The following is a 19202-nucleotide window of genomic DNA, read 5'->3' as shown; positions in this document are numbered from 1 at the left end:
ACTCAGTCTGCAAGAGGTGATGCCTCAAGAAGGTGACATCCTTCGGGCCATGCCCTCTTCTAATTACTATCATCAGGGAGGAGGTACAGGAGCCTGAAGATGCACACTCAATGTTTCCCGAACAGCTTCTCCTCCGCTGTTTTAGTCATTTTGTAGTACTGTGCAATTTTATAGTAATGTCTCAGGCACATTAGGCAGACTATGCCTGAGGTTTCTGCACAGTAACTGTAACTTCAACTTATTGCTTGCAATTTACAATTTATATTAAGATTGGAAGACTAGTTTTGGTTTGATTTAATATCTCCTACATTCACATTGGGTGGTGGGTGGAGATACGTCTCTACCGAAGGAGGTGTAAGGCGTTCCTTCCCTCCGCTAGCCTGCAGGTCACCCTCGGGCAAGGTGTCACACCTGCTTAGCGCCCTCACCCCGATCAGGGTCACATGAAGCCATGGCACCAGGTGGTGGGTGGTCGAATGAGCAACTGGTGCATATCACAATCCTGGTTACGCAACCACTGACGTCAGGCAGACAATCTCTGAAGAGTATTGATAATGGTTGGGGTCACCCATCCTGTAAAGACATCGGTCAGAAGAAGGCAGCAGCAAACCGATCAGTATGAAAAACTTGCCAAGAACAATCATGGTCAGGGACAGACGTCATATGACACAGCACATAATGAAGAAACGGGATTGACATAACTCCAGAATACTCCCTAACGGCAAGCGTAAAAGGCACTGAGCTCATCAGGGTGCCCTTTGATGCAGTGGCCAATCAAGAACATATCAATCTCCGGCTCATCAGGGTGCCAACCTCATTGCCGAAAACAGTCTGAAGCACTGTAGCCAGATACAGGTGCAAAAGACTTCTGCACAGTACATCAGTGATTTGATCATGAATCCTCCTGATCCTACATGCTTCAATAAGATCACCTCTACACTCCAATGAATGTTGATCTCAGTTCTTTAGCTGCCAGGGGTTGGACCATCATCTCCCCTGTGAATCTCTTTCGGACCACCCCCGATGCCTGTACATCTTAACTGAGGTAAGCTGACCACAGGACTGCAAGTGTGGCCTCACTAATATCCTGTACAACTGTGACAATACATCTTCATTGCCCAACTCCAGCCCTCTTGGGGGAATCTAGGACCAGAGGCCACAACATCAGAATACACAGATGAGGATTAGAATAGAGATTTAGAGGAATTTCTTTAGCCAGAGGGCAGTGAATCTGCAGAATTTATTGCCACAGGCAGCTACCTCAAGCTCAAGTTTGTCATTCAACCGTACCCCTGAACACAGCCAAACAAAACAGCGTTCCTCTGGGCCCAGCTACAAAACACGGTACCACAGTCACACATAGCACAAGGCGCATCTAGCAGATATAATTACGATGTTCAGCTGCCTGACAATGTTTCTATGACTCACGCACGAGAACCTCTAGATCCCAGTATTTTCCACTCATCTGTTTTAGATAATAATTGCTTTAGATTCATCCTAGCAAAGTGCACAACCTCACACTTACACAGATTAAACTCTACTTGTCAAGATTTCATCTGCTCACTCAACCTTCTCTCCATCATCTTACAGATCCCAGCAGGGAGGAGGATATGCAGCATCTACACCAAGACCACCAGACTCAAAAACAGTTACTTTCCCCAAGTAGTAAGGCTGATCAACACCTCCAGCCACTAACCCCACCACTACTTTATTATTTCCCTTCAGTCACTGTATGTACAGCCTCGCTGTATTGATTTTTATAGACATACAATTAATATATATAAGCTACCTTATTTATTTATATTTATTGTGGTCTTTATCTTACTGTGTTTTATTATGTTGCCTCGGATCCAAGGTAACAATTATTTCGATCTCCTTTACAATTGTGTACTGGAAATGACATTAAACAAAAAGGCCTTAAAGACATAGGAGCAGAATTAGGCCATTTGGCCCATCGAGTCCGCTCCAGCATTCAATCATGGCTGATCCTTTCTTTCCCCTCCTCACCCCCACTCCCTAGCCTCCCCTCCTCCCATAATCTTTGATGCCATGGCCAATCAAGAACCTATCAATCTTTGCCTTAAAAACACCCAATGACCTGGTCTCCACAGACGCCTGTGGTAATAAATTCCACAAATTTACCACCCACTGGGTAAAGAAATTTTTCCACATCTCTGTTTTAAATAGACACACCTCTATCCTGTACCCTCTTGTCCTAGACTCCCCCACTATGAGAAACATCCTTTTTACATCTACTCTGTCTAGGCCTTTCAACATTCGAAAGTTTTCAATGAAATCCACCCCCCACATCCTTCTAAATTCCAGTGAGCACATGCCCAGAGTCACCAAACATACGAGAACCCTTTCATTCCCAGAATCATCCTTGTGAATTTCCTCTGAACCCTCTCCAAGGTGAGGCCTCACCAGTGCCTTATAAAGCCTCAGCATCACATCCTTACTTCTTAGACCTCTTGAAATGAATGCTAACATTGCATCACAGATATATGGATTTTCTCCACACTTGGAAAGTAATCTGCACACTTATTTCTTCTACCAAAGTGCATGACCATGCATTTTTCAACATTGAATTTCATTTGCCACTTTCTTGCCCATTCTCCTAATGCATCTTTCGGCAGCCTTCCTATTCCCTCCACACTACCTGCCGCTCCACCAATCTTCGTATCATCTGCAAAGATTACAACAAAGCCATCTATTCCATCATCTAAATCATTGATATGCAGCATAAAAAGAAGTGGTCCCAACACCCACCTCTGCGGAACACCACTAGTCACTGGCAGCCAACCAGAAAAGGATCCTTTTATTCCCACTGGCTGCCTCTTACTAATCAGCCAGTGCTCTAACAATGTCAGTAACTTTCCTGTAATACCATGGGCTCTGAACTTGGTAAGCAGCCTCATATGTGGCACCTTATCAAAAGCATTCTGGAAGTCCAAATGTACAACATCCACTGTATCCCTTTATCTATCCTACTTGTAACCTGCTCAAAGAATTCCAACAGGCTTGTCAATCAAGATCTTCCCTTAAGCAAACCATGCTTACTCTGTCCTATCTTGTCCTGTGTCACCAAGTACTCCATAACCTCATCCTTAACAATTGACTCCAACATCTTCCCAACCATTGAGGTCAGGCTAACTAGTCTATAATTTCCTTTCTGCTGCCTCCCTCCTTTCTTAAAGAGTGGAGTGATATTTGCAATTTTCCAGTTCTCTGGCACTATGCTAGAGTACAATGATTCTTGAAAGATCATTTCTAATGCTTCCACAATATCTCCTGCTTCCTCTTTCAGAACCCAAGGGTGCAGTTCATCTGCTCTGGGTGACTTGTGTCCCTTTAGCTCTTTCAGCTTTTTGAGCACCTTCTCCCCTGTAATAGTAACTGCAATCTCTTCTCTTCACTCACACCCATCAACATCTGGCACACTGCTAGTGTCGTCCCCAGTGAAGACTGATGCAAAATACTCATTTTTTAGATCAGATTTTTTTTTATATAGATTATGAGAACACTCTGTCCTCTTTTATTGTCACTTAGAAATGCATACGTGCATTAAGAAATGATACAATGTTCCTCCAGAGTGATCTCACAGAAAACAGGACAAACTAAAGACTAACACTGACAGAACCACATAATTATAACATATAATTACAGCAGTGCAAAGCAATACCATAATTTGATGAAGAGCAGACCATTGGCACGGTAAAAAAAAAGTCTCAAAGTCCGGAGTCGGTCGACTCCCGAGTCCCCGATAGCAGGCGGCAAAAGGGAGAAACTCCCTGCCATAAACCTCCAGGCACCATCAACTTGCCGATGCCTTGGAAGCAGCCGACCACAGCTGACACTGATTCTGTCCATCTGAAAACTTCGCGCCTCCGACTAGCCCCTCCGATACAGCCTCCCGAGCGCCATTGACCTAGCCCCGGCCACCGAAACAAGCAAAGCCGAGGATTTGGGGCATTCTGCTCTGGAGATTCTGGTTACCACACAGTAGCAGCGGCAGCGAAGTGGGCATTTCAGAAGTTTCTCCAAATGTTCCTCCGTACTGTCACATCTCTCTCCATCAAATCAGAATTGTGCACGGTCCCCTACTTGACAGATTACAGATATCATTCACCGGAGAGGCCGCGCGCACTGCGTCATGCCGCCATCTTCTCCCTCTCTGCCATCTTTCAACTTCAGTTTAGTTCATCTTCCACTCCCTTGTCCCCAATTATTATTTCTCCAGTCTCATTTTCTCATGGTCCTATCTCCACTCTCATCTCTTTTATATTTTATACACTTGAAAAATTTTCTCTATCCACCTTGATATTGTTCACTAGCTTGTCTTCACATTTCATCTTTTCACTCCTAATGATTCTTTTAGCTGCTTTCTGTAGGTTTTTAAAAGCTTCCCAGTCCTCTATCTTCCTGCTAATTTTTGCTTTGTTGTTTGCCCTCTCTTTGGCTTTGACTTCCTTTGTCAGCCACAGTTGTACTATTTTGCTATTTGAGTATTTCTTTGTTTTTAGAATACATCTATCCCGCACCTCCCTCATTTTCCCCTGAAACTCAAGCCATTGCTGCTCAACTGTCATCCCTGTCAGCATCTCCTTCCAATTTACTTTGGTGAACTTTGGTCAGACATCCGTGACCCTGGCACCTGGGAGGCAACATACCATCTGGGTGTCCCATTCATGTACACAGAACTTCCTATCTGTTACTCTGACTATTAAGTCCTCTATCACTTCCACTCCCCTCTTCTCCCTCTTTCCCTTCTACGCCATGGACCTTTGCTCAGTGCCAGTAACCCAATCTCCGTGGCCTTTCTCTGGGAGGTCATCCCTCACAACAGTATCCAAAACGGTACACATATTCTTGAGGGGAATGGCCACAGGGGTGCTCTGTGCTAACTGCCTATTCACCTTTACATTCCTTCTCCTGACTATCTTGAATCATGAATCACGTCACTGCACATGGGCTCCCATTTTCCTCCGTGCCATTGGAAAACTTGGATACTTTAACTGCAGGTTATGGATATAAATCATAAATAACTGAGAGCCAAGAACTAACCATGGAGCACTCACCAGCAAGGGAGGAGGGATGGGAAAGGGGCTGGTTTTGCTGTCGGTGCCTTGGTTTATTGTTGTTGCTTGTGTTGTCCCGCTGAACGCTGTGGGCATGCAATGTTGACACCAGAATGTGTGACAACACTTCAACTTCAACTTCAATTTTAATTGACATTAAACCATACATGAATACAGCCAAATGAAAGCTTAACTCCAGGGCCAAGCTGCAAAAGCTAGAACCAACAGTCACACACAACACGAGGCACATACAGCACATAACAGATAGCAAGCACGTACAAGATATCAGTAAAATACAGTCACACTGAAAATACAGTCCAAAATCTGGAGTCCATGAATGTTCCAGCAGTCTGCATGCGAACACAATGCAGCTTGCCTTCTGCTGAACGAACACTAGAGGGAAGCACTTTCACCAGCTTAGATGCTGCGCCAGACCAGCCCCGGTGGAGCACACTGACTCCAACACCTCCCTCCTGGGTGGCTGTGAGCAGGCGACACCGCAGCTTGAGGCCTGGTCCTCACTACGACTGAGGTCACGCAGCTCCCCCCCCCCCCGCTGTGTCTCTGCCAATAAATCAGTGAATCAGACTCGTGGGCTGCCTCCAACACATCCTGAGGTTGTGTTGGTTGTTAATGCTAACAACACATTTCACAGTGTGTTTTGATCTGCATGCGATTTTTAAAAATTTATTTATTTACTGAGACACAGCATGGAATTGGTGCCATACGTTGTGCCACCCAGGAACCCCCGATTTAACCCTAGCTTAATCAATTTACAATGACCAATTAACCCACCAACCTGTAGGTCCTTCGATGGAGTGAGAAAACTGGAGCACCCTGAGAGAACCCACACATTCCATGGGGAGGACGCACAAATGACATCAGGATTGAACGCCAACAGCCCGAGGTGTAATCGTGTAGCAAAACCACTATGCTACGGTGGCACTTGAGAATATATAGACTTGTATAAAATCATGGGAGGAATAGAAAGGGAGAGATGCACAAAGTCCTTTTCCCTGGGATTGGGTAATCAAGGTGAAAGGGGAGAGAATTACTTGGAAACTGAGGGGCAGCTTTTTTCCCCCAGGGAATGGTCTGTACATTGAACAAGCTACGAGGGGATGTGGTTGAGACAGGTACATTAACAACATTTAAAGGGCATTTGGATGGGGAATGTTTGGTGAGATATGGGCCAAACACCAGCGAATGGTCCATACATTGAATGAGCTACCAGAGGAAGTGGTTTAGGCAGGTACATTAACAACATTTAAAAGGCATTCGGAGAGGTATATGGATGGGAAATGTTTGGTGAGATAGGGGCCAAACACCAGAGAATGGGACTAACGTTGATGAGAACCTTGTCAGAGGGCCTGATTCCATGTTGAATAGCTCTATAGATCAGCTCACAAACAGCAGACTGTCTTCAGAGAGAGATCCTGTGGATGTTGTAAATGTGAAGACATCAATATAAAATACTGATATAAATCTGACCTGTTACCCTACACCACCATCAATCGAACCCTTCCTGCCTACAAAGCCCATAACTCTCAATTTTTCTTTCATACCTGGTTACTACAGTTGCCACAGTAGGGGTGGTAGTGGGGATAAGCTCACACTACCTATAAAGTGCTCCAAATGGTGTGCGACTCTAACAGCCTCTGACAACCAAGTCCAACTCTTGGCTTTCACGTGTGGCTTAGCTACTAGGCCCGGCGGAACGGTTTCTACTGACAAGAGAAGGGGTAAAGGCGGACCATTGGCGCCTCAAAACCAGTTGCTTCAGGCAGGTGGGGCTCGTCAGACTTGGCCTAGGAGAAGGAAAACTCTGATTTTAAACCTCCACTGCCTTGTGGCCATACCCACATATGGGAAAGGCTTCGTCAGTAAACCCCGAGGAAGATATCATGAGCCAGGGTCCTTAAGGCAGCTTGAAGCTGTTTACAACTTCACTCTGGCAACCTCTACGAGACTATAGTGTTAAGCTGTATCGGTGCTTGCCCTTCCTATGGCCTACATCAGTGACATGGAGAGGGTGAACACACTGCATGGGCAACAGCCAGTTCTTCAAATCTTCCCACCCAGGCTTGCACCCTGGAGAGGACACAGTCCACCAGAGGCGCAAACCCATGATCCCCCGGGATCGACGGCTGTCTACTACGTGTGCCTATCCAAAAGTCTTGTAAATGCCCCTAATGTATCAAAGTTCAAAGTAAATTTATTATCAAAGTACATATATGTCACCACATACAACCTTGAGATTCAGTTTCTTGAGGGCATACTCAGTAAATCTATAGAATAACCACTACAGAATCAATGAAAGACCGCCCATTTGGGGCATTTAACCAGAGTGCAGAAGACAACAGCTGTGCAAAGACAAACAGAAGAAATAATAATAATAATAAATTACTAAGCAATAAATATCAAGAAATTCAGATGAAGAGTCCTTGAAAGTGAATCCATAGGTTGTGGGAACATTACCATGATGGGGCAAGTGAAGTTGAGTGAAGTTATCCTCTCTGATTAAGGAACCTGATAACTCAGGGGCAATAACTGTTCCTGAAACTCATGGTGTGAGTTCTGAGGCTCCTGTACCTTCTTCCTGATGGCAAGAAGTGAGCATCTCCTAATGTGACAGCACCCCATGTGGACGTGCTCAATTAACCTCGACCACCATCCCTGGCAGAGCATTCCACACTTAGCAATCTCCTTGTGAAAAAAAAACCTCTGACATTGTCTAAACCTTCCCCCAATTACTTTAAAATTATGCTCCCTTGTTTTTAGGCACTTCCACCTTGGGGGGAAAAGGGCACCTGCTATTCACTCTTTCAATCTTAAACACCTCTATCAATTCACTTCTCATCCTCATTCACTCCAAAGGAAAAATCCCTAGTTCACTCAACCTTTCCTCATAAGACATGCTCTCTAATCCAGGCAGTAGGCTGGTGAGTCACCTCGGCACCCTCTCTAAACTTCCACATCCTTCCTATAATGAGGGGCATCTTTGATAACTTTTCCTCAATTTAGTCCTCGTCCAGACCCAATACCCAGACAAATATTTAACACTCCACCAAAGTGATAAGGTTGAGTTGTTCTCAGATCTTGACGATCCACTTGCAAATGTTTCATCACCATATGAGGAAACATCATATTTCCAACTCCACCGATGTTTTTTAAACAAACACATTTTCTCACTGATGTTTCTCAGAGTTTCTCTATAGTGTCCATAAGAGCATGACATATAGAACCAGAATTAAAAACGCAAACACGAGGAAATCTGCAGATGCTAGAAATTCAAGCAACACACAAAGTTGCTGGTGAACGCAGCAGGCCAGGCAGCATCTCTAGGAAGGGGTACAGTGAACGTTTAGGGCCAAGACCCTTCGTCAGGACTAACTTAGCTTTCAGTTAGTCCTGACAAAGGGTCTCAGCCCCAAATGTCGACTGTACCCCTTCCTAGAGATGCTGCCTGGCCTGCTGCGTTCACCAGCAACTTTGATGTGTGTTGCTAGGAGCAGAATTAAGCCACTTGGCCCATCGACTTTGCTCCGCCATTCAATCATGGCTGATCCAATTCCCTCTCGGCCTCCATCTCCTGCCTTCTCCCCGTATCCCTTCATGCCCTGACCAAGAATCTATCAACATCTGCCTTAAATACACCCAATGACTTGGCCCCCATAGCTGTGTCTGGCAACAAATTCCACAGATTCACCACTTTCTGGCTAATGAAACAGCTCCTTACCTCTGTTCTAAATAGATGTCCCTCTATTCTGAAGCTGTGTCCTCTGGTTCTAGACTCCCCCACCCATACAAAACATCCCCTCCACATCCACTCTATTGAGGCCTTTCAACATTCAACAGGTCTCAATGGGATCCCCCCCTCCCCTCATTCTTCTGAACTCCAGTGAGTGGAACCCCAGAGGCATCAAACGCCCCTCATATGATGAGCCTTTCAATCCTGGAACCTTGTTCAGCATGGGCCTCTCATGAAACAGTTGCCACATTTTCTACGTTGCCGTGCTGACTACTCTTCAAAAAGTACCTCAGTGGTTGTAAAATGCTTTGGGATACCCTTAGGCTGTCAATAAACTACAATCACTCTGCTGCATTCTGAAAGCTGCTAAGAATGTGCCTATTAAAGTCCCACTCCAGATTCACATTGTACGCAGTAGTGTAATTGTATTCATAATTATGTCACACACATTTAGGCTGCTGCTATTTGAAATGTTTCTTTCCGCCGTTTGCTTCCTTTGTGCACTTCTCCGTTTCACAGTCTATCATAGTTTACCACCGGCTAACATCACGAGCTCAAGATCTGTCGCCAACTTTCATGCAACGAAGAACACATTCATGAGTGCACCCGCTGCTGAGTCAACCTTACCAACAATTGATGGAATCACAAAGGAGAAGGCAGCACACCAGCAGCTCCACTTCAATGGGATTTTCAGAGATCCTGCATCCACCACGGACAGTCCCAAGCTTGACTGTGAGAGGAGAAGGATTGGACATGGAGCTAGCAATCCCAGAGCTACGGATACACCAACAGAAGCTCCAAAGACACATTCCATGAGAGAGGAAGAACTTTAAGAATATGGGCTACACTTGGGACATCTTGAAAGATGGGCCCAGGACAGAGGACTGTGGTGAGCTGCTCTCAGTTCCCTATGTCCCAGCAGGGGTGATGGGCTAAGAAGTAGTGCTGTGTCACTAAAGACCCTTGCAACCTTCTACAGATGTACTGTGGAGAGCATTGTGACTGTCTGCAATTTAAAAAATTTGCACTGAACTGCTGCTACACACTAACAAAGTTTACATTACATAAGTCAGAGGTAATGAACCGGATTCTTATCGATCTTAAAATCAGATAGTTTAAGCACTTAGGCACAGGGGTGGAGATATGTCTCTACCAAAGGAGGTGTAAGCTGCTCCTGTCCTCCGCTAGCCTGCAGATCACCCTCAGGCAAGGTGTAGCACCTACATAGCCCCACCCCCCATCAGGGTTCTGTGAAGCCATGCGAGCAGGTGGTGGATGGTCGTATGAAAAGCTGGTGCATATCACGAGTCCTGGTTTTGCTGACGCCAGGCAGACAGTCTCTGAACAGTATTGATAACGGCTGGGGTCACCTGTCTTTTAAAGACACTGCCCAGAAGAAGGCAATGGCAAACCACTTCCCCAGAAAAATTTGCCAAGAACAGTGATAGTCATGTAAAGACCATTATTGCCTGCATCATATGATGATGAGGCACAGGACCTCTTTTATTATTTGGAGACACAGCACAATAGCTCCTGGGTATGAGGATAAGCTACATCCAGCTGTGGAGCACTTGCTTTGGGTAATGAGGTTACCACTAAACACAGCTACCTCCAAGTCACCCTTAGGCAAGGTGTAGCACCTGTCAGCCTCCCTGCCTGGGTTACAGTGAAGCCATGGAATGCAGGTGGTGGATGAAGCAGAAGGCACGTTGTGAGTAACACAATCGATGGTTCCTGCTTCTCAGACGCTGAGCAGTAGATCCTTTTAATAGGACAATGTTCAGGGTCACCCGTCTTGAAAAAACACTGCATCGGAGGCAAGCAAGGGGAAGCTACTTCTTGTATTTCATCCCTAGTACAACCATGGTTAATACATACACAAATGTAAAAGGCAACAGCGTAAATGGCAGCCCACTACCAAATAGTGTGAACACCTCGCTCGGTACAGGATATCGTGTAAACAGACAGGTGAGCCCAGATCGTCATACCACTGCTGTCTGCAAGAACAAGAGACTGCGAATTGCCACTTGGAATGTTTGAACCCTGCACCAAGCTGGTAAGCTAGAAAACATAAAATCAGAAATGAAGAGGCTAAAAGTCAGCATCCTAGGCCTAAGTGAAATAAGATGGAAAGGCACAGGAGTATTCCAATCAGACTACTTTTTATCGGCATCTGCTAGTCTCGTGAGACCATGGATTTGCACCTTGGAAGGTTTCCAGGATGCAGGCCTGGGCAAGGTTGTATGGAAGACTGGCAGTTGCCCATGCTGCAAGTCTTCCCTGTCCACACCACTGATGTTGTCCGAGGGAAGGGCACTGGGGCCAATACAGCTTAGCACCAGTGTCGTCGCACAGTAATGTGTGGTTAAGTGCCTTGTTCAAGGACACAACATGCTGCCTCAGCTGAGGCTCAAACCAGCGACCTTCCGATCACTAGACTGACGGCTTGGCCACGCGCCAACACAATCAGACGGCTACAGGATGATATACTCTGGTAGAGATAAACATGAAAAGGATGTTGCAATCATCTTAGACGAAGAAACATCCAAGAGCCTGCTAGGATACTGGCATATCTCAGACAGAATGATGCTAATCAAACTAAAAGGACAACAAAACAACATCTCTATAATCCAAGTATATGCACCGACAATGGCAAGCTCAGAGGAAGAAACTGATGCCTTCTACCACTCCCAGACAAAGCACTAGAAGAATGCAAATCACAAGAAGCCATCATAGTCATGGGCAACTTCAAAGCAAAAGTTGGTGAGGGAAGAGAAGACCATATTGTTGGCGACCAGGGATTGGGAGAAAGAAATGAAAGAGAAGAAAAGCTTATATCATGGTGTAAAACAAACAATTAGATAATCACCAACACTTGGTTTAAACAACATCCAAGAAGGAAATGGACACGAAGAAGCCCAGATGGGAACAACAAAAATCAAATTGACAACGTAACAATCAATAACAGATTCAAAAACTCGATAACTCAATCTAAAAGCTACCCTGGAGCAGACTGCGGAAGCCACCACATACCAGTCATTTGCAAAATGAAAATAAAGATGAGAAAATTAAAGAAACCAAAAAGGTCAGAACCACTGGATTATTAACAACTACAAAACAACCCTTATCTGAAAACAGAATACACAATCAAGGTGAAGAACCGTTTTCAATTGCTGCAGGATGAAGGAGGCAAATCTTCCTGGGACATACTGAAGGAATCCATGGTTGAAGCTGCAAAAGAAACCATCCCACAAAAAGAAACGGAGAAGTAAGAAGAAATGGATAACTGAAGATATAATAGAATTGATGCAACAAAAACAGACCATCAAACCAAGAGACAGCGAAGAATACAAACAACTTGATAAGACAATAAAAAGAAAATGCAGAGAAGCTAAAGACAGATGGCTAAATGAGGAATGCTCAGAGACAGAAATGCTACAAATCCATAACCCTGGAACAAAGCTGATGCACAGTAAGATTAAAGAACTAACGGGGAAATTACTTTGCTCAGCAAGTGGATGCATCAAGGCAAAAGACTGCAGCTTAATTATGAGCAAAGAGGAAATCTTAAACAGATGGACAGAATATATAAAAGAATTTTTTGAAGACCAAAGAGGAGAAAAAAACAAACATGAAGAAGAATCTTGAAAGACCTAGCACTCTAAAATCAGAAATTCCAGTACCATAAATAAAACATAATATAACTTGTCCAGACAACATCGCTGTTGAAATGATACTGGCCTTAGAAGATTTTGGGATAGAGAAAATAAGAGAAATAGCAAATGAAATCTATGATCATGGGGAGATACCTGATGATTTAAGTAAATCAGTGTTCATCACACTTCCAAAGAAAGAGGGAGCAACAGAATGTGAGTTACGTCATACAATAAGCTTGATGAGCCATGTGGCAAAAATTATTCTGAGTAATCATGATCAGAGCAAGACGCTGTATTAAACCAGAAATCTGTAAAGAACAATGCGGCTTTGTGGAAAACACTGGAACCAGAAATGCAATTTTCATGCTATAGATGATCTGTGAACGAGCCATCCAGGTACAAAAAGACATCTACCTATGTTTCATCAACTATACAAAAGCTTTTGACACTGTCGGACACCAAGGTCTTCTGGAAATGCTGCAAGATCTTGACATAGATGGGAAAGATATACGTTTCTTAAGAAACTTATACTGGGACCAGACAGCATCCATCAGAATAGGAGAAGTGGACCAGATTTATTCAACCTGTATAGTGAAAATATCTTGAGAAGTATCAAAAACATCAAAGGATTCACAACTGGAGACCATAATATAAATAACATCAGATATGCTGATGACATCGTACTAACAGCTGACTTAGAAATAAAACTTCAAAAACTACTCACTATAGTGGCAGCAGAAAGTAATCGCAGAGACCTCTCAATCAACACCAAGAAGACAGAAAGCATGGTCATCTCCAGAAAGACTAACATCCCACAATGTGTGATCAAGATCGGAAATACAAACATCAAAGAAGTCAACAAATTCAGATATCTTGGCGGCCTAATAACAATTGATGGCAGGTGCGACACAGATATCAAATACAGAATAGCAATGGTGAAAGAAGCTTTCCAAAAAATGAAACCATATTAACAAACAGAAAGGTGAGCACGTACACTAAAAACAGAATACTGCAGTGCTATATTTATTCTATCCTGACTTATGGAAGTGAATGCTGGACAATTTCCCCAGCAATGGAAAAGAGACTAGAAGCAGCTGAATTATGGTTCTACAGGAGAATGTTAAAAACATCATGGACCACACACACATCAAATGAAGAAGTTCTCAGAAGAGCCCAAGCAGTTCTATCACTCATACCAACAATAAGAGAAAGACAACTCAGATTCCTAGAACACATCATGCCGAAAGATGAACTAGAAAAACTCATACTCCCTGGAAAGATCGAGGGGAACAAATCTAGAGGAAGACCTCGGCTTACGTACATCAAAAGCATAGCCAGGTGGCTACACATCGAGGAAATAGAAGTCATCCAAAAAATGAAGGATAGATCTATATGGAAACCCATGGTAACCAAAGTCCGCATCGGATACGGTACCTAGACAGACAGACAGCACAATAACAGCCCTTCCAACGCAACAAGCCAGCTGCCAATTACACACTTCACCAATTAACTTCTTAGCCCACACGCCTTTGGACTGTGGGAGGAAACCAGAGCACCTGGCGAGAACCCACGCAGCCATGGGGAGAACGTACAAACTCCTTACGTCAGTGGCGGGAACTGAACCCGGCTCACTGCTGCACCATATTCTTCAGATTACAGATTCAATGACTTCCATTTATACACCACAGTTCATGTAACAAAAATCTCCTCAGCTTCTCCACAACGAATTGTTAAAACAGAAGCTGACAGCGAGTGTGTGTGTGTGTGTGAGTGTGTGTGTGTGAGTGTGTGTAAAACTCTGGTCACAGGGATACTGGGTAGGTTGGGCACAGTCTGATTCCTATTCGTAGAGACAAGAGTGGTTTTAACCAGGCACATGGGGCAAGGGTGAACTAACTGTTTAAGCCGTCAAAGCAGGAATCAGCTCAGTACTGTGGGACTCGGCGTGAGAAAAAGAAGCCATGGTAAAGGCTGATCATTGCTCATTGGCAAGCTCCTGCACCGTAAACAAAATCACACAAGCTAATATAAAATGGACATTTACACCTGCAGGTATGATAAACACAAGAGATTCTGGAGATGCCGGAATTTCAGAATAACACATGCAAAATGCTGCTGGAACTCAGCAGGTCAGGCAGCATCTATGGAGAGGAATAAACAGTTGACATTTCAGGCCGAGACCCTTCATCAGCATCGATCGGGTCCTGATGAAGGGTCTTGGCCCAAAATGTCAACTCTTTATTCCTTTCCATAGATGCTGCCTGACCTGCTGACTACCTGCAGCTATGCACTGACAGGACATTCACACAAACACACACATGCATCCACATGCACACACACAAGTACACGCCCACACACTCAAAACACATGCACACAGTCTCACACACTCATGACCCATGTTATAGCAGATAGCTTAAGACTCCGTACACAGCACAGGCCAAAGAGAATTGACTTTAACTACGAGAAACTCTCCTTGGAGACACAGCATGATAACAACTTCACACCCACGTTGGTAATGTTGCAAAGAAACATCGCACAGCTTTATTCCGGTTTAACACAACACAGTGCGAACCCAGCAAACCGAAAGTCACACAGATTTATCACACGGGTCAGCTTTCCATATCCACACCTCTCACCAGGCCGGCGCTAACACACAGGGATTACAGTATTGTGCCACATGCAGGTAAATGGACCAGATGCAAGTCACGTCCTGCACTCGAGCCACCAACTGCTTTACACGCTGCACCAACTGCTGATGAACTTGGGGAGTGGGTGTTCTCGAACCGGAAGGTGTCAGGAAACTAGAGGCTGGCAGCTACCAGCCCGAAATGCAGATGGGTAAGACATTCTAGCCTTCACAACAGCTTGCTCCCCTGGGTACACCACACACACATACACACACAATACAAGCATGTCTGCCTGTGGTTTACGGTGCGCACTGCAACCCGGGCTCTCTCACATCACCTCCTCTGTCCACACAGCTAGCCACCCCACACCCCAGTGTCTGTACGTAGACGCTGCCCAGTCTCAGACCTCACTGCCCAGGATGACACACTGTAGGACAGGTTGACCAACTATCCCTAACCCAGCACAACTCGCCCATGGGTGCTCACCCCCTACATCCCCTTAAAGAGTGGGTGCCTGCCTTCTGCACCTCCCCCCCGGGTAAAATGCCCACCCGCCACCCAAATCCTGGGGAGGGTGCCCACATTCAGGGCAGGGTGACAGCCTGCCAGCATCAGCCTGCCCCACTCACGCCCTCCTCTCCCCGGGAATGGCTGCTCCATTCAGGCTCTACTCCCCCTGGAAGGATGCCCATTCCCCCTCAACCCTCCGTCCCACCCACTCCCTCAGGCACAGTGCACACCACTCCCCCCTCAACCCTCCATCCCACGCACTCCCTCAGGCACAGTGCACGCCACTCCCCCCTCAACCCTCCATCCCACGTACTCCCTCAGGCACAGTGCACACCACTCTCCCCTCAACCCTCAGTCTCACCCACTCCCTCAGGCACAGTGCACACCACTCCCCCCTCAACCCTCCATCCCACGCACTCCCTCAGGCACAGTGCACGCCACTCCCCCCTCAACCCTCCGTCCCACCCACTCCCTCAGGCACAGTGCACACCACTCCCCCCTCAACCCTCCGTCCCACGCACTCCCTCAGGCACAGTGCACACCACTCTCCCCTCAACTCTCAGTCTCACTCACTCCCTCAGGCACAGTGCACACCACTCCCCAACCGAAGCAAAATCCACCCAAATATCAATTCAACTGAACCCAACCACTCTCTCTATCCAGGATGGCTCTCCCACCCACCCTCATCCCTACCCACTACCTCCCAGCAGGGACATCCACCTATCCTCACCCTCAGTCCAGGGCACCCTCACATTCCCACCCTTCAGGCTAACTGCTCACCCTCTGAACCGGTGACCACCCACCCATCTCCACTCTCGAATGGTGTACCCACCCTCAAGATTTGGTGCCCATCCATCCACCCCCACTCTCAGAGCCAGGGTACCCACCCATCTCTTCCCTGGACTGACTGATCTCCCACCCGTCCTCCATTGAGGCTGGCACTCTCGCTCTCGGGGCTGGGTACTCAGCCACTCATCGTCACTCTCAGAATAGTGCACCCACCCTCAGGATTTGGTGTTCACCCACCTATCCCTATGATGGGGTGGGCATCCACTCATCCCAATGCCATCCAAACCCAACCACACTCACCAAGATGGTGGCCCCACCCAACTTATACATCCTCCCTCAGCAAAGTACCCACCCTCAGCTCAGGAGGGGGAAGAGGAAGAGGGAGAGGGGAAAGGGAGAGGGGAAAGGGAGAGGGGAAAGGGAGGAGAGAGGGAGAGGGGGAGAGGGGGAGAGGGGGAGAGGGGGAGAGGGGAGAGGGGAGAGGGGAGAGGGGAGAGGGGAGAGGGGAGAGGGGAGAGGGGGAGGGGGAGGGGGAGGGGGAGGGGGAGGGGAGAGGGAGGGGGAGGGGAGAGGGAGGGGGAGGGGGAGGGGGGATGGGGAGGGGGAGATGGGGATGGGGATGGGGAGGGGGGAGGGGGATGGGGAGGGGGGAGGGGAGAGGGGAGAGGGGGAGGGGGGAGGGGAGAGGGGGAGGGGAGAGGGGGAGGGGGGAGGGGGAGGGGGGGAGGGAAGAGGGGGAGGGGGGGAGGGGAGAGGGGAGAGGGGAGAGGGGAGAGGGGAGAGGGGAGAGGGGGAGGGGAGAGGGGGAGGGGAGAGGGGGAGGGGGGAGGGGAGAGGGGAGGGGGGGAGGGGAGAGGGCGAGGGGGGGAGGGGAGAGGGAGAGGGGGGGGGGAGGGGGGAGGGGGAGGGGGGAGGGGAGGGGAGAGGGGGAGGGGGGGAGGGGAGAGTGGGAGGGGGGGAGATGAGAGGGGAGAGGGGGAGGGGAGAGGGGAGGGGAGAGGGGGAGGGGAGAGGGGGAGGGGAGAGGGGGAGGGGGGAGGGGAAGGGGAGAGGGGGAGGGGGGGAGGGGAGAGGGGGAGGGGGGAGGGGAGAGGGGGAGGGGGGAGGGGAGAGGGGGAGGGGGGAGGGGAGAGGGGGAGGGGGGGAGGGGGGGAGGGGAGAGGAGGGGGGGAGCACCCCCTCACACACCAACATCACTCCTACCCACCTGTTCTTTTGCGGACTGGTCTTTTCTTGCCGCTGCAGAAACGGACCTTGGAGAAGACGCCGAGACCGTGCCTCTCGCACAGCGACTTCTTGGCCTTGCTTGGGCTGCTCCGTCGCTTGGCGGCCGACACCCGGTCCGCGTTGTTCTCCCTCGCCTGCCGCTTCTGCCGGATCAGAGAGCTGGCGAGAGCCGCAGCCATGGCCCGAGCGGCAGCTCAGTGAAGCCGGCGGGGCTTCCAAACTTGCGGGAGGCGAGGAGGAAGGAAGGAGGGAGATGCAGAGACGAGGCTCGCCGCAGCCGCTGTCCCCTCCGATCAGGAGCAGCGGCAGGGAGCGGACACCCGATCCCAGCGCGGTGGGTTCATTCCCCAGCCCCGCTCTGCACCCCCCGTCCTTCACCCCTAGGGCTTCACTTCACGGACCAGGAGACAGAGAGAAGGAAAGAGTCGAGCAGAATCAGCGAAGATACAGCAAGGCTCCCTCACCCAGGTCTAGGTGAGCGTCCGCACCGATTCCAGGTCCATCCACGGAGGTGCGCGGCGTCTACAGATCTCGTCGGGGTGCGTCCTGACTGCAGTCTCCGGCGCCGTACACGGGGGAAAAGGAAAGCCTCCCCCGGGTCATCCTGTGCTCCGGGACTGTGCAACTCCGTCCGTCCCTCCTAAGGAAAGGTTCTCCTTTGTGTCCGGGGGTCGATGGGCTGTAGGGTTCCGATGACCCCGCCTGGACCTTGTAGGATTGGATTGGGGCGGAGCTGACGCCGGCCGCCTGGATCTCGTTGGGTCGGCTCGGCTGGGATGCGTTGACTTGCACTGGTAAGATCTCCCAACTTTTTGCCCCTTCTGCTGCAGTCCAGAAATCTGTGCCCCTCAGTCGCTGGGGTGATAGGAGAGAGAACGCACAACAGATGAGGGGCTAGGTGGTGCGGTTCCTAGAAGATCCGAGTCCCTCCTCCCGGGGCTTCTCCTTCACTGGTGGGCACCGATGGAAGGGCTCCAGAGGCGGGCGTTTGGACAGGAAAGGGTGCCCAGGTCTCCGTTCCGGTCCCTGTCGCTTCTTGCAGCTCTCCCGATCTGCTACGCAATTATACGTGAGTGAGATTCGGATGAAGCCTTTGGATCCGAGTAAGTGCCAGGAGGCAGCAAGAGAGGAACTGCGGCGGTGCCGGCCGAGAGAGCCCCGTCCCAGTGCCAGTGTTAGTCACCCCCCGCCCCCGCCCCCTCCTACCACGCTCACACAACACACCCCCACCACACACACAGGCACGCACAAGACCGGCAGCAAAACGTCCGGGCATTGAGACCGAATTTGCTCAGGTAGAGACTGACACACGGTTATCTTTCCGAGGGGAACCCATCTACAAACAGAAAAACCAAACGCTCCGCATTCCCCTTGCAGAGTCACGTACGCCGACATTTCGACACCAAAACAGTCGCAGATCGGAGGTACAATCGCTAAAACGCCTCCCAGTGATCCGAAAACTAAGTACGGTACTGCAGGGCGCTCGACCTCCGATGTACCGGGGGCGGTTGACCCTCAGCCGGTCGGGGCAGCAGCTGAATTATTAAATCGTCCAACTGAAATC

General features: G+C 48.4%; 1 protein-coding gene across 1 annotated transcript in view; it reads right to left on the bottom strand.

Moving 5' to 3' along the window:
- fgf12a (fibroblast growth factor 12a) overlaps positions 1 to 18791 on the bottom strand; it is a 178912-nt gene extending 160121 nt beyond the window's left edge. Inside the window, exon 1 of the mRNA XM_072254887.1 lies at positions 17619 to 18791. Within this exon, the coding sequence (XP_072110988.1) occupies positions 17619 to 17817 (199 nt within the window). The 5' untranslated portion in view covers positions 17818 to 18791. The remainder of the gene's footprint in view (positions 1 to 17618) is intronic.
- Positions 18792 to 19202: the final 411 nt, after the last annotated feature.

Source organism: Mobula birostris, chromosome 4, assembly GCF_030028105.1.
Source record: "Mobula birostris isolate sMobBir1 chromosome 4, sMobBir1.hap1, whole genome shotgun sequence".
Taxonomy (NCBI): Eukaryota; Metazoa; Chordata; class Chondrichthyes; order Myliobatiformes; family Myliobatidae; genus Mobula; species Mobula birostris.
Note: the sequence above shows the minus strand (reverse complement) of the source record. Positions and strands in the feature narration are given on the sequence as shown.